The sequence below is a fragment of the Ascidiella aspersa genome, chromosome 8, assembly GCF_963924565.1.
Source record: "Ascidiella aspersa chromosome 8, kaAscAspe10.2, whole genome shotgun sequence".
In the NCBI taxonomy this organism is placed as follows: Eukaryota; Metazoa; Chordata; class Ascidiacea; order Phlebobranchia; family Ascidiidae; genus Ascidiella; species Ascidiella aspersa.
In genome coordinates, this window is record NC_139454.1 from 16,888,386 (window position 1) to 16,910,865 (window position 22,480).

The 22,480-nt window shown below is 36.2% G+C and overlaps 1 protein-coding gene across 2 annotated transcripts; it reads right to left on the reverse strand.

The window, feature by feature from the left end:
• Positions 1–173: 173 nt before the first annotated feature.
• LOC146136363 (patched domain-containing protein 1-like) lies at positions 174–21,583 on the reverse strand. Of its 2 annotated transcripts, XM_083395095.1 has the most exons (19): positions 21,419–21,551; positions 20,678–20,802; positions 19,904–20,095; positions 19,312–19,496; positions 18,929–19,048; positions 16,650–16,807; positions 13,839–13,953; positions 11,621–11,818; positions 9,107–9,234; positions 8,848–8,937; positions 8,390–8,536; positions 7,990–8,140; positions 7,152–7,224; positions 6,227–6,394; positions 4,132–4,334; positions 3,429–3,743; positions 3,025–3,224; positions 2,419–2,619; positions 174–1,460 (listed from the first exon to the last, which is right to left on the reverse strand). In XM_083395095.1, the coding sequence occupies exons 3-19, from the start codon at positions 19,919–19,921 to the stop codon at positions 1,033–1,035; spliced, it is 2,898 nt and encodes a 965-aa protein (XP_083251221.1). In that variant the 5' UTR covers positions 19,922–20,095; positions 20,678–20,802; positions 21,419–21,551; the 3' UTR covers positions 174–1,032. The 2 variants fall into 2 exon arrangements, with proteins under 2 accessions (XP_083251221.1, XP_083251220.1); XM_083395094.1 differs by lacking the exon at positions 20,678–20,802 and having other exon boundaries at positions 21,419–21,583.
• Between the last annotated feature and the right edge of the window lie 897 nt (positions 21,584–22,480).

Here is a 22,480-nt window from a genome sequence, read left to right on the forward strand (position 1 = left end):
ACATTGTAGGCTATATGTGATGACTGAACACATGCTCTGCAAAATTAGTCTAGTTAATGTAATTTTATTGGCGCTTTGCGGTAATCTGGTTGTTATATGGTAATGAGGTAAATACACGCCATATGATATTTTTTTCTTGACGCAAGCTTATAAGATGGAAGTATATACAACTGTTGGGTCAATTCCTAACAATCTGCTTGCCAAAATTATCTCCTAATATGTTCAATATGTCATGTAATCTGATAAACAAAAACATTTTTCGCGTTTAGCAAACGCTTTTCTTCCCTGATGTATTTAGACTGGGCTTCTTTATTATTTACACAAGTTTCACCGAGAAAAGTACAGGTTTCATGGCGTCACGTCTTCATATTTTTTCTTATGGCTTCAATAAACAAAAATCCAGGATCCGCCCCCGTTCTTGTACATCGCTATTTGTGAGGTTTACAAAGTTAAAAAAAAGTTTTATCGGTAAACAGCGGTGAAAAAAGTTGAAGAGCACTGAACGAATTTATTAAAAATTGGCGTATTGCGTCATCGCAATGTTGACGGGTTTTGGATTAATTTCGGCCCTTAGACCTATATAATTATTGAAAAAACAATACCTGTATAATGCAGATCGTTTTACATTGGAAGTAACAGCGAAAGCAAATAGGCTTTGTCACTATGAAACATAATATTCGGAAAGGTAGCTGGGTAGAAAGTTGCGATTCTAGTGACAGTTAATGCAGACTGTGCCAGGGCTACAAAATAGGTAAAACATTGTGACACATATAAGAACTAGGCTGCGCTCTACGAGAACCGAAAGCTTTTCTGCGCTTGCCAGCACACGTCAGGGTCTATTTTTATTGTTACAGTAGCACTTTTTTGCAAGCAACAGTAATTATCAGAAAATACGCTTTGTTCGCATAAAAGCAACATGTCGCTGGGATGGCACTCCGGGAAATTGTTTACACTTTTGGTTTTGAGATGATGCTTGTATTTGCATTTAGTCCAGGACCTTCCAATATATTCGGAATGTCTCGTTATGATCGTTCAAAGGCAGGTGATGTGCTCGATTCGACCGTCTTCGTCTTCCGACTGAAAGCTGACCGCACGTTGCGTGTCATAATAAAAGCGACGAGCGTGCAAGTGCGGTCTGGAGTCGGCCACCGCCTGAATTTGCGTTTGAACGGGCTTATGCGTCTTGCTGGGCGAGGCGGCTGCCTTTACTGCGAGGCCGCGACTCGCCTTCTTGCTTGGTGGGAAAATGGTGAGCATAACCGGAAGAAAAAAGAAAGCGTGCATCGACGTTATGGCGGCTAACAAAAAAAGGGCCGCAAGCGCCGCCCAAAAGCCGTAGAAATCGCCCCGTGCAAGGATCAGGGAAGATCCCACAATTGACATCACGCAAAAAACAAGCGAATCGGCAACTTGACGTAACGCAATCCTTGCCCAGTTCGTTCGACCGCCACCGGTTCCCTCTGTAAATAGTAATGACAGTTGTAATTCCACTTGCTGGGTTGCTTGGATTTGGTTCAGCTTTACCACCATTTTTGCGAGAGAAGATTAACCGAACTAATTATTTCAACATATTTACACGAAAGATGTACTTTTTTAACTGCTCCGCTGAATTACACAACTTCCTTCAAATCAGTGATTTTTCAATTTAGTTTAGGTTACGCAAAGTTTGAAATTTTACCTTAAATCAATTGCATTATGACATAGTTGATTTACTTGTTTTGTTAAAAGTCTCACTACATCACTTTTAAATATTTGATTTAAATACCATTCCAATCAAAACATAGTAATCTATTACATGAACACCGATTTTTGGGCATTTTTTAAGTTGGTGATATAAGGTGCCTCAGTACGATTGGTACGTGTAGCTAACACGGTACATCATAGAGTTTCAATAAAATAGATGTTTAAAATATTTTAAACTGTGGTAAAACTTTATTGGACTTCTAATATAAACACATCTTTACGAATCTCATCGTCATTTATCGGATTCCTGTTCTGGCATTGACCATATTTTTAATTAAACAAGCTACCTTAATTGAATATAATTACACGCAATGACCTAACTTACCTGGTCATTGCGTGTAACCACATTAAGCTCCCTAAACCTATGAGAGTGTGGGTAGCTTGTAATTACTGCCAAATTTCAAAATAATTTAACCACCTTGATTCTATACACAAAAATTAAATTTAAAATGTGAATACAAAATAATATATCGTTGGACTAACGAATAAAAAATAGTAACCTGCCTGTATTTCAACTTGTCGAATAAGGTACATAAAACTACACCAATTATATTCCAAATTAATTCCTAGCGTAGTTATCGCGGTATATTTGACGGACAAACCTGACGTTACGGGATTCCGGTTTTTTATTTAAAAAAAAAACAAGTAAAGAAACCAACTGAATTTCCTACCCACCTGAAAAGGCGTGCAATAATCTATCGTAGACAGCAATCGAGTATGGCAAGGCGAAGAGCACGCAAGGAAAGGTAAATGGGTCCAAACCCAGCTGTAGAAAAGTCAGAAGGCCACTTACTCCGAAGGAGGTCGAAACTGCCATCAGCGTTGTGAAAAATGTATACCACACAGAATGCACCTTAAGACTTACACCGACCGAAACTGTAGGCAAAATGGTGGTCCATTTGTACCAAGAATACGATGTAAAAGAATGGTGTCAGAAAGGGTGTTGCTGACATTATATGTTTCGACGGCTTATAGAGAATTATCTATATTTAGCGATTCATTTAAAACCCAACATAATTCTGCATTTTGTCCAGTTGCTATGTTTTATTTTAACAATTAGTTTCAGCGGTAGTAATATGTTATAAGCGTTGTATAACTCTCGATTTTTTTAATTAAGAGCTTAATTAACAGCATATCTAAGTCAAGTCGCAGTCGCAGTTCTTGTCACGTAAATTGCCCATTATTAAAACTGCGATTAGTCACACCCTAAGCAATATTTCGGTTAATAAGCAACAGAAACGAAACATGAAAAAAACGTTTTTACTTGCAAAACTTACGTACCTATTCCAACCAAGCTAAGAAACAATATTGGCCTGATAAACAGTTTTTTCTGATTGGTTCTCCACCAGTCTAGTTCAAATGATCCAATATAAAGAGTCGGAATCACGCTTTTGTTTCGTTCTCCTATAAGCTGATCAAACCACTTAACAAGTTCCATTCTTTCCCCGTGTAGTAAAGAATCGTTCACTTGATAAACCCATCTGCAACAACATTTGAAGAAACAAGATTTTTTTACAGCTGTAAGATAATGATATTGCTGTTGCCGTAAATGTAAAACAAATCGCAAAATATGACATCACCTTAAGGTTTTTTTGACTAATGTTTTTTATCCGAAATTAAATAAGTGAAACATGTCATAAAATCCACTAGTGCGGTCCAGTATGAGTTTCCTTTACCAAACTTGCCTAAAATTCAAGGTGATGTTGTTGTGCAAGTCGTCCAGGGTCAAAAGATTTATTTGTCCAAAATCAACTTCCCCTGTAAAATTCACTTTAAAATTTTCGGTGGCAGTGAAATTCATCCACAATGATAACCAATCCAGGTCGGGCGGTTCAAAATCGTATTCGAGCGCTTCCTCCTGATAGGACTTTTCGTACATCGCCATGCTTTCCTGGTCCAGGTATAAAACTTGTTCGTCTAGGATTTGGCCGTCGAGTTCTTCCGGTGGCATATTGCCAGCGTAGTGATCTGCGTTCGGGAACTCGTCCTCAAAGGAAAACCTAAAAGTCGGCATTAATTGTGATTATGAAATAAACTTTTTGCTAGAGTATGATCAGTCGTGCATTTTATTGGCCCCGCGGTGCTGCTGGTAAGACATTTGTAATAATAAATCTTTAGTTTTTGAGTTTATGTAAATATTAACTCGTAAACCTTCGTTAAACCAGATAATACTATGGATATTATAATATGTCAACATTTTACGTAAGCAAAAAGGCATAGATAATTTTAGCATTGTGTTAGGTATTTGACAGCTTAAATTCGAAACAAGTTTAGAATTTTTCAAAATAATGTTATAGTTTGCAACATAATGTTATAGTTTGCACTAATTATAAAGATACTCAAGTTGTCCCTTGTTTGCATAAAAGCGGCGGGTAAGCTTAAACTTACTGCATATACTCCCCGAACCAATTTTTTGGCAAATCATTGCACACCACTAGCGATGATGCTATGCCCTTGTCGATCTTGTGTAACTCCCTTATAACGTCATGCTGCCAAGGAAGACCCCGAAACTGCCCCATGACCGCAAAGCGGGGGCCAAAAGGGCGAAAGTCTTCCTCCAAAGATACGAAATAACGATGAGCGCTGCTGTTCTGTAGCAGAAAAAAATATTGTAATATAACATTATGTTTAGCTAAAAATGTTCAAAAACCCTTCCTAAAACATACCGTATATTTCCGCGATTTTCCACGCTTAGCCCCAAAATAGCCATGACCGATTGATCGTATATAGTCGTTGTTTTCATGCTCGTTAAAGAGTAATTGAAAAGTTAAACTGAGCTAATTCTTAACTTTCTTGTGACATATTATTATTTTAAACTCACAAGTTTTTTCGTTAATAGCGATGTGAATTTTTCACTTCTAAACATTTTAACAATGGTTTGGTGAAAACTTAATTTAAAACAAAACCGTTATAACATGGCTTTTTAGTGGAGTTTAATTACCAAAATTGCCTTTAATAAAATTGAGTAACAATAAAAAAACAGTTCAAAATTACCCGTCGCGTGTCTCCAACATATAGGCCTAGGCTACATAAAAATATTTTACTGGAATGGACTGCTAAAGTGGTAACGTTAGGATTTAAGTTCGGGACAAAGTCTCGTTGAAATGTTATATAAGCCTTATCGCGGCTTTCAGATATCATCCGAAGGGTTTTTGTATTATTCCGTGTCAGACGTCATTTCGACTATAAGCTACCATTAGGTATCAATCAATTTTGGCCTCATTATCAACTGTGCTTTATTCCGACTCTGAATGTTGTAATACTTTTTTAGCTTGCTGCATACTAACAAAATGATCAGTGATCCAAAGACAGTGTAAGGTTAAGTCCAGGTACTTTCCTGTTTGTAATGCAAATATATCATTTCCACGGCATACAATTAAAACCGTGGCTCTACGATATGACTTGTTCCCAGTTGAAAAAAATGGTCACATTTCTTACAATAAGCAACCGAAAAAATAGCACACACCGAATCGCAAAAACAAGACAGACTGAGCCATGCGAAAAGTGGAGAAACAACCATAGCACACTGCTGTCTGATGCACCCTGTAATCAACTATACGAAAATTCAGACTTCAGCCACACGGCCGAAATTAGAAAAACATTAATGTAGGAATAAAATACTGTTCGAAATAAGAAAAAAATGACTAATACCTATTAGTCGTAATAACGTCTTCATTAGAATAAGACTGATCCGAAACGTTGACAACAAAACGACTGATGCCAGACCGACGGCCCCCAATCGTTCAATACCCTCTCCCTACAGTTTCAGGCGTTATATTGTCCATTTAGGCTTATCACGATGAATTTAGGACTTATCCATTTAGGACGATTTAGATCTCATTCAGCCATATTTGGCTTTATTATGTCGTTGGTCTTAATGCTACGGTATTAAAGATTATTCTGCTTTAGATATTGTTGCCTTGTAGGTCTTATTGTGTGTTGCCGAAAATTCATTAAAATGAAATTCTTAGTTGTATATCAAACAACTTGAAACTGGTATACAGATGTGCACATCATTCAACAAGGACAGGGTTTCTCATCGGTGGCCCTCGTTTTAATTGGGGCGCCGGAGCAGCCTTCGTGGGCCACGAGTATACAGTATTTTAATTATTTTATTTTATCTCAAATTTGTTTTGTTTTGACTTTAGAGACCCCCGTGGCGTTCCAAGCGCTTTTGTTAAAAACGTTAGCAAAGGCGCCACAAGTGTTGGGAATCAATGGAGTGGATTCCGCTCGTAAAAGGTTGAGAACCGCCTATCAGTAACTTTTAGAAGTCGCATTGGTTAACGATGAAGGCTTCGTATCGTATATCACCGGATGGCTATAAACGTTAGTAAGGAAATCAGTTGTGCCAATAAAGATTTAAACCTCAAGTAGTGACACCTCTGGTGTAAATGTACAACTGCGAGGCACAAATCACTCATCACTACACGAAAAAATTAACCTGGTTCAATAATTTTGACGTAACATTCTTACAACTTACTGTTGGTAGCAAATAGCGTGGCTCCATCCTTTCAGTGAAGTGCAGGCATCCCACATATGCAAAAGAGAGGTAGGTAAGGTAGAAAAGGATAGTGATCGGCCGGGCGTAGGTTGTAACAACACTATCAAAATAGGAGTTGCTCAGATTGATCAGCTTTTGCTTGAGTTTCTGTAACAAACAAAAGTGTTTATATTATTTGCAAAGTATTTGCATAGCGTAAAAAACAACAACAGGTAAGGGATACAAATTTCAAATGAAAACCTGTGACGCGGCTTCGTAAAAAAGTTTATTTATTACCAGAGCTTACTTTAAGAGTTGAATTTACGGACAAGTTAGGTCAGGGACTACTGATTCATAAATTCGTCAAACTGACTAAGTTTTTGTAAGTTTGATTAGTTACTGTAGCTACTGTATTTTTAAAGATAGACCGAAAAAGAAGAAACCCAAGCAGGAAGTAAAATTTAACAATTTGCTATAGCTTGCTACTAGGATTGCCTGATTACTTATTAGTAAGGCAAATATTATTTTACCTAAAAAGTGAGAAATTTAAAACTGAAAAATTATCAATTTGACGAACTTTTACCTAGTAGAAAAAGTCATATACACTGATTTTTACGTTATATACATTTTATAGGCTAAGTATAGTGTAAGTTTTTAAAATGCGGAAAAACTAAATAAACGTATAAAAGAATTTCAAAGTGTGATTTTGCGAAACGCTTGGTTGAAACGCCGTTTAATCAATATTTGTACATTCGTTTTTATTTATTTTATGTTTTTTTATGTTAAATCTAGTAATTTGGATGGTTTTATTATTGCGAACTTCGGGTGCAGGCATGCGACTCGCAAACTTTACTTTTGAGTGACTAATTTTTTAAAGAATCTATAAAAGGAACTTTTCACGTATATACTATACTATGCATTAGACCTGTAATAGAGTAGGTCGTCTAGCATTTGACCGATTACTTCGCATTCTTTGTCGGCGGCACGGCGGCTCCGATCTAAAATACATAAGTAATGGTTAAAAAGTCGCTAAAATGCGTAGATTTACGGCGCAACTTGTAAACGAGTTAACAAAAGCTGAAATAAGGTCGAGTTTGACTTTAAATTTGCTGATGTGCATTGTATTCTGAAGTTGACCTTTTCCCTTCATAATATAAGTACTTAAATTTCGGATTTCTCTATTTAGTTTCCCAAGCCTTGCATTACAATTACGCAACCTCAATTTGTATACATTGGAAGCGCATAAATACGCCAGTCTGGGTTACACCCTTGTTATTGAAAAGACCAACCGTGTCAAATATCAAAGCTGAAACGATCAATTGATACATAGTTGACGAAATGCCAACATGTGTGCGCCGGGACATAATTGAATTCGCGCAAGAAGCCTCATGAATGATGCAAGGCCGTATCAAATAAAGCAAATCGATGCTGTGGAAGGTTTTACATTTAAGGGATCAACAAACAGAATACAAATTAACAACACTGGTTACATTTCGGTATTGTTTGTAGGTGCGATTTTTATATGCTTTACTCCCTCACACGTAAAGAAATATAAAAGTGTGGTGTTAACGTAAAACTTTCAAGGACAGTTTTGTACGTTATGTGTCTCTGGTTTGATCACAGAGTTTGTATTATAGTTACGCAAAATTTTAATCAGTCAAATCCACCATATACATACTTAAATTGAAGCTAAAGTCGCTGTTAAGCATGATAGCTATATACTTCTTACTGAAACAATGTGGAAGTATAAGTAAAAAACAAACTGTTCGATTAAAGCTCTCTGCTCCACGTCCGACAAGCGAGCTTCATTTCGAGACTGGAGAAGAGCAGTCATTGGCTGGCGAAGTCTGTCTTCAAAAAGTCTGCCGCAGGCAGGAAAATATATGCCTTGCAAAACCATATTTACGCAGAAGCCTGGAAAAACGTAAAAATGCTAAATTTTAACAATGCATTGTTATCGCTAAGGTAACGGTCTATAAATATTAAACTAAATCAAAAAGCATTTAACGAACTAAGCTTAAGTTTACCTGTTTAAAACGAAACGTGAAAGACTGAATAAGTAATTGGATTTCAGTCGAATCAAGCAAAATAAACATCACTGGACGTTTTGTAAGGCCGCACAGCATATTTAATATTGACACATATCTACCCAGACACACTTACCGACGCAACAGGTCAGCGAAAAATAACGCAGCGACGGGGTTTCCGCAGATCCAACAGCGACCGAAGAAAAAGCAAGAAAGAAAATCAGACAACAGAAATAGCAAGACACCGAAGTTTTGTGAAATCTGTCGACAAATTTGTTTCGATCTGAAATAGAGTGGGTTAAACTTTTATTGTTAACACCCAACGCCATGCGAATAACACCCTAATTGTCTTATTAAAAAAACTCAAGTTAAAACCGTAACATATGACTTTTATATATATATATATATTTTTGTTTTTTATATTTTGAGTAACGATTTGGCACATGTCTACTTATGTCCCCTTGCCGTGTAACATTAAAGGCTAACAGAATCTGTTTTAAAAATTGTAAAAAGTGGAAAAATAGTTGTAATAGTCCAATTGCACAAGGTTTAATCGACATATACTTTTTAGGAAGGCTTGCATCGATCACTTACCGCTGTTCTTTATTTCATTATGGAAAATATTTGACTCTGTCGCAAGGAGCAAATCTTTCAAAAGTCTGACTTCGATAATTGACTGAAACACTAAAATCGCAAAACAAAAACCGTTTGCTTTTATACAACTTCTGTTAAATACTCACTGATACAGATACTGTAATGTTGTCTAATGAAAGTCCCTACAGCACATTCAACGTAGCTTTTTCATGCTTTACAATCTCAGATAATAATAAATTCAAGTCCAATTTTAACCTACCTGAAATAAAAATCGCGCACTGGACGAAGTTGAAACGAAGAATCCCAATTGATATACGATGGATTGTATACGTGCAACAGAGAGTCAAAACAATTGAAACAGTAGCGCACACAGCAACAAAAATCGCACTGAAATAATAAAACTAATAGATTGTTTTTGAAATATATATTACTTTAAAACAAAACAAAATTATATAACTAAGCAATGTAGTACAACAAGTATTAGATATTTTTTTAATGTCGCACCACGTCACTGCTAGTAAATGTTAACATTCTAACAAGCCGCAATTATTGATTGGTAGTTTACCGTATTTGTGTCATTTTACTTGAATACTGACCTTCCGTCTTACATGCACTTTTATCCCCAATGGCGTAGAATAATATATCACTGTTGAATTTATTTCAACAGACAAGTAATTTTAAATAAAAAAACATACAAATTGAAAACGCTTGCAATAGCAACAGACTCAAATTTTAAAACGAAGGTTTCATTTAGTGTGCTGAAATAGCGAAATTTCGTGTAAAATAATGAGTTAAGAATTGAAGTCTAGCGATTTAATAAGCTAGCGTGTAAATATTCTCTTGGTGGCGTAAGAATAATTAAGCCACTTTTAAAAAACGCGGTGTTTTCTCTGCAACTGAGTGAGAGACGACCGAAAGAAAAATAGAGAGAAATAAAGAGAGGGAGAGATGGAGAAAGAGAGACGATGAGAGAACGAGGGAAAAAGAGGGATAGATAGAGAGAGAGAAAGTGGCTGCGCAAAATTAAATTAAATCAATGTACACGAAAATTCCATCTCCCCACACAAGATCGCTGCATAAAATCATTTGATTTAATGAAGTAAAACAGGCGTTCAATGAGTTTATTGCGTCCTAGATATTACTGTGTATTTAATTTTATTATGCCGTTGGTCTTAATACTATGATATACATAATTCTGATTTATATATTTATATTGTTATTTTTAGGTCCTGATGTGTGTCCGGCACGTGTCCATACAACTTTAGATTTGCATAAAATAATTTTATACACATTCAGCAGATGTTGCTTTTAACGCCATTGAGGATTTTTACCTTGTGTTATTAGTGGTGGTGTACTCGTTAAAGTTTTCTAGCTTTGTATATTTTTAAAACTTAAAATGTGCTATTATTCGCTGAATTTTCCTACTAATTATATTTTTAAATAATTGTTAAATTATATGTCCGAGAATAGGCTGGATATATTTGCTTTATTTCCGTCATTGTTATTTGTGGTTAGATGTATTAAGATTTTCCCCTACTACAGAAAATAGGCCTTAATCATCAAAGAGCATTCGGGCCTCAAAACAGTCAATTCCTTTCAGTCGAATTACCAATACCTTAATTGGAGCGTCTTTCTATTTCCAAGATAAATATAGTGTAGTGCCACGACTATTTATGGATTATTTCTTGGCAATAAGCGAAGGTGCGTCCGTTATTTCAGTATGGAGTTATGCTCAAGTTACATTGCTTACAAAAAATATTGACGTTACTTTAATTATGTAAGTTTGTTTTATATTGCGATCTGACGTCAAATGTCGCATTAAAGAGACCACAAAACAATTAGCGGCTTTTAAATAACACGTGAGAATTGTAGCACGACTTTTCAAGCTGGTAGCGGTAGCGGCTCACCTTTAGGTGCAACAGGGGACGTGGCGTTATTTTGCACAATGTGCGCAAAAATGTGCACGCCAAAATGTGCAAAAAATGTGCGCAGATTTTAAACTGCCTTCAAAAATGTGCGCACATTTTTAAGTTAGAGTGAGAGTCGGAGTGAGAGTTACAGTTATGAGTTACCTAAACTCTGTATACTTTAAGTCTAACTACAACCTAAAAATATGTGCACATTTTGAAGGCATTTTAAAATGTGCGCACATTGTTAAAAAAAGTGCGCACCTTTTTGAAGCTAGTTTAAAATGTGCGCACATTTTTTGCGCATTTTGGCGTGCACATTTTTGAAGGCAGTTCAAAATGCGCGCACATTGTTAAAAAAGTGCGCACATTTTTGAAGGCAGTTCAAAATGTGCGCACATTTTTTGCACATTTTGGCGTGCACATTTTTGAAGGCAGTTCAAAAAAACATTTTTTGCACATTTTGGCTTGCACATTTTTGCGCATTTGTGGAACATCTTTAACACTAAAACATTCATATGCATGTCGTTCCGGAGGCATCATGTGTACTATATGCTGTGTGTCGTTTCTCGATGAGCTCTCACTGAGCTTGCGTATCTCAGTCGGTAGCGACGATTCCGTTTTGGACGGCAGTCGTAAGTTCGAACCTCGCCACAGGCAAGTTGTTTATGTAGCCTGACCTTGCTTGAAAATTCTGATTAAGCCGACTGATTTCGGTAAACCTTTTCGGGGGCAATGTATAACACTAATAACGCTGTTAGAAGGATTGGGTTATAGGAACATAAATCAAACGGCGTGATTACAACATAAAATGCGCATAAACACATATGAATCCATTAAGTACGTCCTTTCATTAGTGAACTTACAAGAAAACACTGTCAGCACATCCGACCAAAATAGCGGTAAATAGAAAGGTTGTTGCTCCCAGAAACGCAACGTGGGATATTTCAAGATCGACTAAGTCGTTCCAATGGGTCGCCAAACTTTCGGAAGTCAGCACATCGAAATCAAATCTGTCGGACGACATTCCTAGGACTGCTCGTTCAAACTCACGTAACCAAAGCCTATAATCAATATATTAGAGTTGAAAATATTACTAAGTGTTTTTAATACCAAACAAAAGGGATTTGTAGTCTTTAGTAATTTTAGCACCATATACTATAAGTCATAAATTTTTCCTATAGATTGAACATTGCCTTTTATAAAAACTTTACTATAGATACCATCCAGAGCCAAAGAGGCCTATGGGTCTATTTTCAGAGGCCTATGGGTCTATTTTCGTTCTATTTACTGTTCCAACCACAATTAATATAAAATACAACTGCTTTATTCACTTATCAAACAGATTCAATTAACATGTTTTCATAGCTTTACATAAAGCAATGCTGTGGATAACTTCATAGCTGTCTTTTCCAAGTTTTTAATACATAGTGGAGCTACAAAATGCAACCTATTTTGGCCCATAGAGTAGACAGGGGTCGGCAACCCTTTTCTAGCCGCGGGCCAAAACCAAACTCAGAAGATCTCTGCGGGCCTCACAAAAAAATGCAAAAAATCAAAAATCAAAATTCTTAACAAAATATATTTCCAATATTGTTGAAAACGTTTTCCGTTGTTCCGTGACGCACTTGGCAGCCTTTTACGGCGCAACGGTAAAGAAGCACTGATCTAGTCCATAGACAGCATTAAAACGTAAACAAACCGGACGTAGGATGGTCATTCGCGCGAAATTATTTGCAATTACGTAGTTAAAAAAGTCAAAAAGTATGTGAAATGGACTCTGTCTAATTTGTCAAAGAGGCGGCGGGCCGGATGAATTACATTCGCGGGCCGTACGTTGCCGACCCCTGGAGTAGACGAACGCACTTTGATACTGTTTTAAGGACCGAAAATAAGCGTTCGCCTAAACCAGTGATTCCCAAACTGTGTGCCGCGAGATTGTCAAGTGTGCCGCAAAACTTTTCGTAATTTCGGAAAATAAGTTATTTGTATTACCAATAGGCATACACGCAAGTATTTTAGACTTAAATACGCAATATGTAATACAAATTATTCATATTGAGGCATTTACATATAGTTTGTCGTGTGTTAAGGGCGATTGTAAAATGACTCTATTGTTGTTCTGTTAAAAGTGTGCCGCGAAACATTTAAGATATTTTTAGTGTGCCGCGAGCCAAAAAAGTTTGGGAACCACTGGCCTAAACAATTGGTAAGCATTAGATAAAAGCTTGATACAATAGACACGTTAGAAAACGCATACATGAACTCATCTTCCCTAACAAATCTAAACATTTAAGCTCCTTCGCTACTTTCTACGTTAAAGTGGTATTCTTTTAGCAGTGAAGAAAAATGAATCATCTCTTCAGGCAGTAATTTTTCCAGATCATCTGGGTAAATTACTGAAGCAAATTTTTGGCACACTCTTTAACGGTTAGATTTGGTATCTAGTTCCGCCAGAAACGGAAAAAGCAAACACGAGTCTTCTTTAAATCTGTTTGGTGGGTCAGGTGATGTGTTTTCAGATTTATCCTGGCTCACCAATCGCACTTTTTTCTCTTTTCGAGATTCTTGCTTTTCCTAACCACTTTTGTATTTTTTCATATTTAAAGGCCCGTTTACACTACAGCTGCACTGAGCTCAGCAAAGCGTAATTTGCATTTAAATTCTATTGTGGCGAGCGTTTCACGCTTTGCTAAACTCAAGCCCGCCGTGCAGCTATTGAAACACGTTACGTTTTGGGGCGATTTTTACGCCCAGCGCAGCTCACTGCAGCTGTAGTGAAAATAATTTCACGCCCAGTGCAGCTGTAGTGTAAACGGGCCTTTATGTGTAATTTAACATGAAACATGACTTCGTCAAACCCTATACTTACATCACATTCTAAAATGTTTATGTAAAAAATGCAATATATTTTCGGGCATCTTAAATAGAAAAGTGGCATCGCCCCTGGACAAGGACCTAGAATAGGCCTACTAACCTTAGAAGAAATGACACATTTGTAAAATATGAAACAATAATTCATCGCGATGAAACTGAATTTTTAAAGAACACAAAAAACTACCCTTATTGAAAAAACTCACTTACCCCACTGTGTGGTTGACTACGTCGTCTTGCAGAAGATATGAAATGCGCATTACACGAGCAGAAATTATAAATCCCCTCTCGTGATCCACTAAGCCAAGGCTCGTACCAAGAAACACTGATATGAACAAAACGAAAAATCAATAAAACTATCCCAACTAGCAAATAACTGAATTTTTTTGTTTATTAAGGGGCATTTATATGTTGTAAGCGATCTGGCAAGGCAGCAGATGTTCAAACAGATTTTACAGTACAGTTTAATTTTGGAATTGTAAATGATATTATGCCATTACCTTTGCTTTGAAAAAACAAACAATATCTGCAAATAATTGTTGTGTTTAGTAAGAAACCTCATTGTCTCATAACAATGTATTTTTTTAACTGCGCTGTCCTACTTTAGGATATTGAGATTTGAGAACTGAGTATGAATTTACTTGCTGCCAGCAATCAACAACAAAGCACAAAGTTTGGAAGAAAATGCACATATATAGGGGGCATTCAATGTAGTCTTACTGTAAATCTGCTACAAACAGTCTACTATCCACCTCTAGAACTAGAGTGTAAAAGACAGTATTTAAGTCAAAGAAATCTGCTGTACCTCAGGAGTTATTGACCGAACAATTTACGAAACGAGTATAGACGTGAAAAACCTCTCAAATCTTAATTTTCTTTAAGTAAAATCTAACCATCGTTTGAGCGAATTTTATTAATGAAGCAGCAACAAATACTCCACTGAGATATGGCCAACAAAATAATTGACGTTTAATTTCTTTGCGATTTTTGTGCGAAATACCGGTTTAACCCTTAATTGAGATATAAAAGAAATGTAATTTAGCAATATATATCTGAAAAGTTCCATTATAACTTTTTGGGGGTACGAAGAATGCTCTGGCCTGACAAAGGGGTACGAGCAGCAAAAAAGGTTGGGAACCCCTGGGTTAGATGAAATAATTGGTGTCTTGGTAATGGGTTGGTTCGCTTCGGGACCAGTGGTAAGACAAACCTCAGTTGATATAGTCTACCAGTTTACTTTAGAAAAAGATAAGCTTTCTTGATTGAATTAAGACATCATTTATCCCCTTCTTGTCTCTATTAAAAGCTAAATTGTTTAGGTATATTTAGCCATGCCCATGATGGTGCAACATACTTTTTCTAGTCATTTCAGTTTGATTTAATGTTGTTTTTTGTTATAAAACGGATAGGGTCTAAACCTACCAAACTGTATATTACGCAAACAGCACTACAGTACAATATAAGATTCCTAGGTTAGATTTAACTTACTCCCCTAGGAATACGAGTACACAGCTGTGTCGGCCGCATGTATAATTGTCGTTTTAAGCCAGGGGTCGGCAACCTACGGCCCGCCGATGTAATCCATCTGGCCCGCCTCCTCGTTGACAAATTAGACACGAGTCCATTTCACATACTTTTTGACTATTTTAACTACGTAAGTGCAAAAAAATTCAAGCTTCGCCCGAATCATCATTCTACCTACGGTTTGTTTACGTTTTGATGCGGTGTTTTCACCTAGATCAGCGCTTCTTTACCGTTGCGCCGTGGAAGGTAGCCAAGTGCGTCACGAAAGGCAGCTAAGTGCGTCAATTTATTTTCGGTAATGTAATAGAAACTTGCAAGAAATTTAAAAGAAATACCGGTATACCCAAAAAAATCGCGCTCGAAAATCGCGCAAGGTTAACAAAACACTCAGCTAGATTAAGTTTGGATGTTATCGCGTCCCCTTAAAGTAGTTTTATTACACTTTTCATTAATAGTATGGATCACGACGTGTGAACTCGAGTTTTAAATCGAACAAACGCTTTTTTTGCGCTTTGCGCCAACAATTTACTGCCTCCTAAAATGTAATTAAACACGTTTTTAAGTGCAAACGATCCCAGTCCCGGCACATGTCATATCAGGTAGACCAGGGGTTCTTAACCTTTTTACCCTTCTTAACCATTTCTGTCGAGATCAAAGTCCCAATACCCAAAAACTCTAATTTTATTTATTTTTCTTTTTTTGCCATACAAAAAGTGTAAAACTGCGTTGTTCAACAAAATATAGCTCGCTCGTTCTACAAACTCTAACAAGCCTATGTTTTTCCTTAAATAAATAAAAAATGGAATAAATGGTCATGCTGGTACATTGAATTTCTCTTTTTGGGGCAAATTTTCTTAATTTTTTTCTTTTTTTGTAAATTTTTCTTGACAATTTTTTTCTCTTTTTGTAATTTTTTCTTGGCAATTTTTCTCTTTTTGTAATTTTTTTGGAATTTTTTTCTCTTTTTGCGTTAGTTTGATTTCTTCTTAACTTAACACTCATGACATTTTTGAAAAAAAACGAAAAAAGCCTAATTTAATTTGGATTTTTTTTTGAAAAAATAAAATCCAAACAGGTTCAAAAAAAGCCTAAATTTTCAAATTTGGCTTTAAAAAATCCTAAATGGCAACCCTGACTGATTATGAAAAAATAGCTTGGCTACCGGATACAAGAAAAATCTTACTATTACGTCACATAAAAATAAAATACCTAAAACCGGCGACAAAAATAATGACTATGACGAAACAATTCACAAATGATAAAATATCACCGTGCTTGTTTGCTTGTTTTGAGCGGACTCAAAACATCAAAAAGTGTAATAAAACAACTTTACCACTTACAGCTGTGACGTTGTTTGCAACATCTATAGTTACAAATATTCTGATTCAGCTGATTACCCATCCGCTATCCTGAAATTACCTACATTCTACATGTGGGTAAATACCCATAGGTTAAGAACCGCTGAGGTAGACCGAAACAATAAATCTCAAAACCTACCTTCCACGGCTGTTTTCATCGGGTTAAGGTAATACCCAAAACCTGCAGATTTTGTTGGAATTTCCCTGGAGGCTGTTAACTTGGCAAAAATGGCATACCTTTCCGTAAGGTCGTCAACAACTGAAAATTCCAAATTGGCACTTTTATTCTGGCGAAAGCTGCAAGAAATAAAATACAAATAAAGTTGAGATTTTTACGAACCTGCGATGTTGCATTTACAAATAACCCATAGGTTGTCAAAAATGTTAATTGAAACCTTACACTTTTGACCTTCGTACAAGAAACTATTTTATCCTCACGATGGAAATTAGGTAAAAATGCTGTTCAAACCTGGTGGTAATAATTAAAAAGCACAACGATTTCACTAGAAATATCGTCGCCAGTCAATTGATTGATATTATTATTTTTTTTTAAAGAAAATAAATGGTTAGAGTGGTTACCTAAGGGTTTAGAATTTAAACATACACAGTTGTCGGTTAGTGTTGCACATCGACACGATTCAGACAGATCCAGGATTTGTTTCAGCGATGAGGGTTTTCAAAAAAGACGTCACCAAGTCACATTAAAACGTGATTGTATAAATGGGTAATTTTAAGAAACCTATACCGTCAGGATAGTTGAGCTGAAATCTAGGCTAAATAAGTTTAGTAACAAAAGTAGGCAATGACAAAGATATTGCACGAAGCGCGAAAAAAGTTGCTGATTGGACTTAAATGAATTATCAGAACTTTGATTTACAATCATGACTGTAAAATCAATATGTTTTAGGAATTTAGGCAAACAGGCTGTGAGGACCGTTTACCCACAGTTGCATGGATGAATGGCATCCAAGTAAAAATATCGCATAAAGCGCAAAACAACATTGTGCCTCTTTTACAAGGTTTAGGTTAGAGAGAAGTTACTCCCAATAGAAATCTGCATTACAAAGAGGTATTTGAACATGTGACTTTACCTGGATAAATGTGGTTTAGATGACATTCCGAAATAATCTTGGCGTTAAGCTGAAAGCGCGTATAGTTGCGCGTGCTTTTATTAAAAATACAGCAATTATTCACAAATTGCACTAAGAAATGCCTATATCGTTTTAAGTGCAAATGTGTAATAAAACAATTGAAAAGAATGTTTTTTGCCATTTAGGTTGTTAAATTATTTAAAGACATTTTAAGGGGGTTACAATGCCTTGTGTCCCCCTTCCAAGTTCCCACCCTGATGAACTAATGCTAAAACTTGTATGGTCAAAATGAAATGTTAAAAGAACGAACATGTTGTGCGATTTATACCCGGATCTGTGTTTTACCATATAATTAAGCATCTTAATAAAATTAAAAATTAAAAAACATTATACTCGGCCAATTTTTACAACAGGTAAAGCAATGGTGAATAACCGTTGTTTGGTTTATGATCTGCCGCCAAAGCACCGATTTTCCACATTGGTTTACATCAGAAAGTGTTTGATATCGATTTAATTTTATTGACCTGCGAAAGTTTTTGCCTAAATTACTTTCTGAGAAATCAAATCCATTTCAGTCAAACTGGAATTACTTTTCCTGCAGCGATTCCTTCAGACATGTTGACGGAGTTTACAAACCATTAGATCCAACTGCTTTTGTTCGTTGTAGTGAATATTTCATTAATAATGAATGCATTCAACTCAAGTGACGCGTAATTAGTGCCAGTTGCAGCGCTCAAGAGTAATTTCAAACCAAAAGTAAATTTAATTTACTTCGATCACCCAACAATCTTGACGTCGGAAACCACGGTTAAATTACTCACTTCTCATCGGTGATTGCTATTTCTGACAATGTTTAGTGAAATAATTTCCAATGCTTCTTTGGATAGCGATGTTTAATTTCGTAGAGCATGAAAACGTTTAGAGATAACATGCCAAAGTTACGTCGTTACAGGAAAATAGTAGTTTTCGAGCAAACTGATGCGCATGTATGCAGGCAAATGTGCAACTGAAACTCAGTTATGTTCTTGCGAAGCTAAAGCTTTGTATGTATAGGTGGTTGAAATTGGCAAAAACGTTAACTTACAATAATACTTTACGCATTGGGCACATAGGTTTACCAAATCTGCGAAATTTGTGTCGGCAAATTTTTTTGGAAATCGAATTTGAACCAATTGTAACAAATTTCATTTTTAAGTTGGAAATCTTATGGGTTTAAAATAGGCGACGATGTCGATGCCCACGTTACTATTTTATGTATTGATAGAAACCTTAGGAATCAAATTTGCAAGGGGTTTAAATATTTTTTATTACATTTTTAAGATCTTACCGCTGCTCCGTAATAAGTATGTCAATAAGAGGGTCTAGGAAGCACCCGTCATCCATTGTATTTGGTGTTGTGTGCTGTGTTCGAGACTTGCTTGCATCCGGTCGTTTAATACAAACGTCCCTTAGTACAAAAACATTATTTTATTGACAAAAAACATCATTTTTGATACTTTAGATTATTCATATCAATCCCGTTGATTACCGTCGATACCAAACTACAAATACGGTACAAACATTTATAGTTTGACACGACTTTTAACAATAATACACCGGTTTTATAGTGAGTCACGGTAATGTATAGTAAATTTTTGAATTTAGTCTCTGTATCAGTTAGATAAATCTATAACCCTTCTAACTATCCTTTTGGAGTCGCTTGTTAATCACCCGTAAGTAATGTTTCGACCGCTTTTCTGATCGTAAACTTGCAGCGAGGCGACGACCTCGTGAAAGCTCAATACGTCGGCGACGAATTCCTCGTCCAGCAAATCACGCCCGCCCTTCGACTTTAACATCACGTGACCACTATTCTCGGAGTAGCCAACCCTAACCCACGTGTCTCCGTACATTGCCTAAAGCAGAAAGAAAGATATAGAAGGACTTTTTAAGAAGTAAATTAGGTAATCTAACGACAAAGAGAATAAAAACAAGAACCACTGTTTTTTTTTTCAAAGTAAAGCCTAACAATAAAAATTGCATCTTTTGACAAAAACAAAACCTTGATGAACCAAGTGATATAGCGTAACTTCATCGGTTATGCAATAGAGCTATAGAATAGCCCATTTGATCGTTTCGGTTGTAACCCATTTGTATAGGAGCTTAAGACAGACGTTGAAGAAAAAACTGCTCCTTCGCATCTTTTTACCACTAATTTGGCTGTAATGTTTTTAAGATGTCATATGGCTTTAGTAACGTTAGCTCATTTTTTATGTATATAAAAAAATATATTTGCCCAGCAAACACTTTTCCTATTTTTTACCTTTTCGAACTTTTGCATTTCATGGTTGCTAGAATCGACGGCAAATATTTTGTTCACACTGTCGGAGAATAGTTCGGATGAGCTGACTGGAGCCAAGGCTACCGCCCCCAAAATGAGTGCAACAAGCGGAGGAATTCCTGCAAACCATGCAGGATGGTCGTATATTCCTCTACCCAGAGAGTGGGTTACTCCCTGAAAAAAGTCCCAACGGTTAAGTGCTGAAAACCGTTAAAATCATGGTTTTCACTAGTGCACCAAAATATTATTTTTGGGAAATTGTTTTTTTGTTGGGCACAAATGCCTACACGTACTCTGGGAGTCTCTAAACACGCTAAGGCTAAAAAATAAGTACGCTATACGAAAAAAATAAGCACGCTACTCCAAAAAAGCACGCTACTGATTACATGGGACAGTTCCAGGATTTGGGTGGGGGTATCCAAATTTTAAGTAATAACGTCATAATATACAATCTTAAAAATACCTATTTTTCTCTGCGCAAAGTGCAGCTTAAATGCAGCCTTATCGCGCGTAGCTATTGTTTAAAATTGAAAAAAGTTTTTATTTAAGAGGAGACGTGACGCCTTAGTCCAGAACAGTGGCTATTTGGAAATATTTACACTAAATATGTTTTATTTCAATAAAATAATTGTTAGCATATCTAAAACTATATAGGAACGTGGCCATTATCCATATGTTAGGCAATTTGTGAACTAGCCTACGTAAAGGCAAAATATCACGACTTATGTGTTTTGTTCGCTACGCACAGCAGTTTACTTTAAATTCAGTTTGTTGTCACAGAGATATTACGCCGACCCAATTCAAGAACCCCTCGCCTTGACAATAATGGCATCGGCCATGGATGGCGAACCTTTTCATCGCGCGGGTCACAAACACGAGCCCTACAAAATGCAAAAGTGGGTCATATATTCAATTATATGCTAATTTTAGGCGAAACTTTGCTACTGTTTTAAGTTTAATTTTCTGTGTTGGTAATTTAAGGTTTTTAGACGATTTCCAAACTCTGATTCCCACAAATATTAAGAACCTAAATAGTTAGCAAATGATTCAGTATTTTTTGAGGGGATTACAGAAATTCAGCAAAACGGTTTGCAGCATGGTTTGTTTAACCAGGGTTTTTCCAATTTTCTGCGAGCTCCTAATTTCCCTTGAGGGATCGCCACCCTTTACGTTTTACAGCGATAAACAAAAAAAACATTTCGGTATTTCTAGAGAGACAACTGGGTCATTTAAAATCTGCGGTGGGTCACTTTGTGACCCGCGGGTCAGTGGTTCGCCATCCCTGGCATAGGCAATAGCATGTAGACTGGGGCATCATTGGAAAACTATCACCTCTTTCAAACGTTTGGCGACATATAAAGCTTTCACAATGTAACGATTGTTACAAGCCCGCTTCAAATTAAACCTTTTGAAACTAGATTAAAATAATTTTATCAAATTGAATTAAAATTAGGCTTAACTACATCGACTATTGCCATAAAGATTTTCTGGTTTTACCTGAAAGATTGTCTTTACTTTTTGCGAAATCTTGCGACAAAATCCAGCAATCGGGTTTTTCTTTTGTTCCTCCATTGTTTTACGAAAACAGTTATGTGTCAATCGCAGTTATCGCTATATTCATCCTAATTTATTCATCATACCACTAAACATCAACTTTTAAACTAAAACTGAAACATACGGTAACATATCAAGAAAAAAGGTCTAGCAACACTGTCAATAAACAAACGAGTTTCATATTATGTTCGAAACATTTGGTTATTATGGGGCGTCTTTAATGATTCCTAAAGGAATTAATCAAAAGTGTCAATTCGAGGAAGTGTATGAAACTGCAGATTTAGTTTTCGATAAGAAAAAAAAGGTTGATACGCTTTTAATAAATTCTGGCGGCTTCACACAATGTTCATGAAAGATGATCCACACAAATGCACTTCATTGCAATATTGCATTACTTTTTATATTTATTTTCGAGCAATAAGTAGATAATGTCTGTGTCTTTTAATGTATAGTGCTCTGCAACTTGTGTGGCACCGGTGTGCCGCGAGACCATGCCAGGTGTGCCGCGACGTTCCCGGAGGTATTTTACTTGCGTGTTTAAGAGTAGGCTATACTTTTTTCTAATATTCAGTCGAATTAACGCAAAAAATGTAAGGCAGGCATTTTGATCTTATCTAGGTGTAATTTTATAACCTTTTCGTAATATTTAAAACTTTAAAACATCGAAAAAAGAAATCAAATATAAAAATATTTTTTGACTGACTCAACTATCAGGGTATAAACATAAATCAGTTGTTTCAAACTGTACACCAAAGTGGAAAGGAAGAATAACCATACGCTCAAAACCCATAAAATATATTATTGTCAATATATTATTTTTTGGTATTTTGTAATTGTCTAATTTATCTTTGTTTCGAAAACTAAATTAAGCAAAAAAATACAAAGCACCATTGCCAGCTTTATTTTACGAATATAGTCCTCTGTTCTCTAATATCAGCTATTGCAATGGGATATAATTTTTAGGATTTTGACCGGCTTCAGAATTTCTAGGAAGTCTGCAAAATC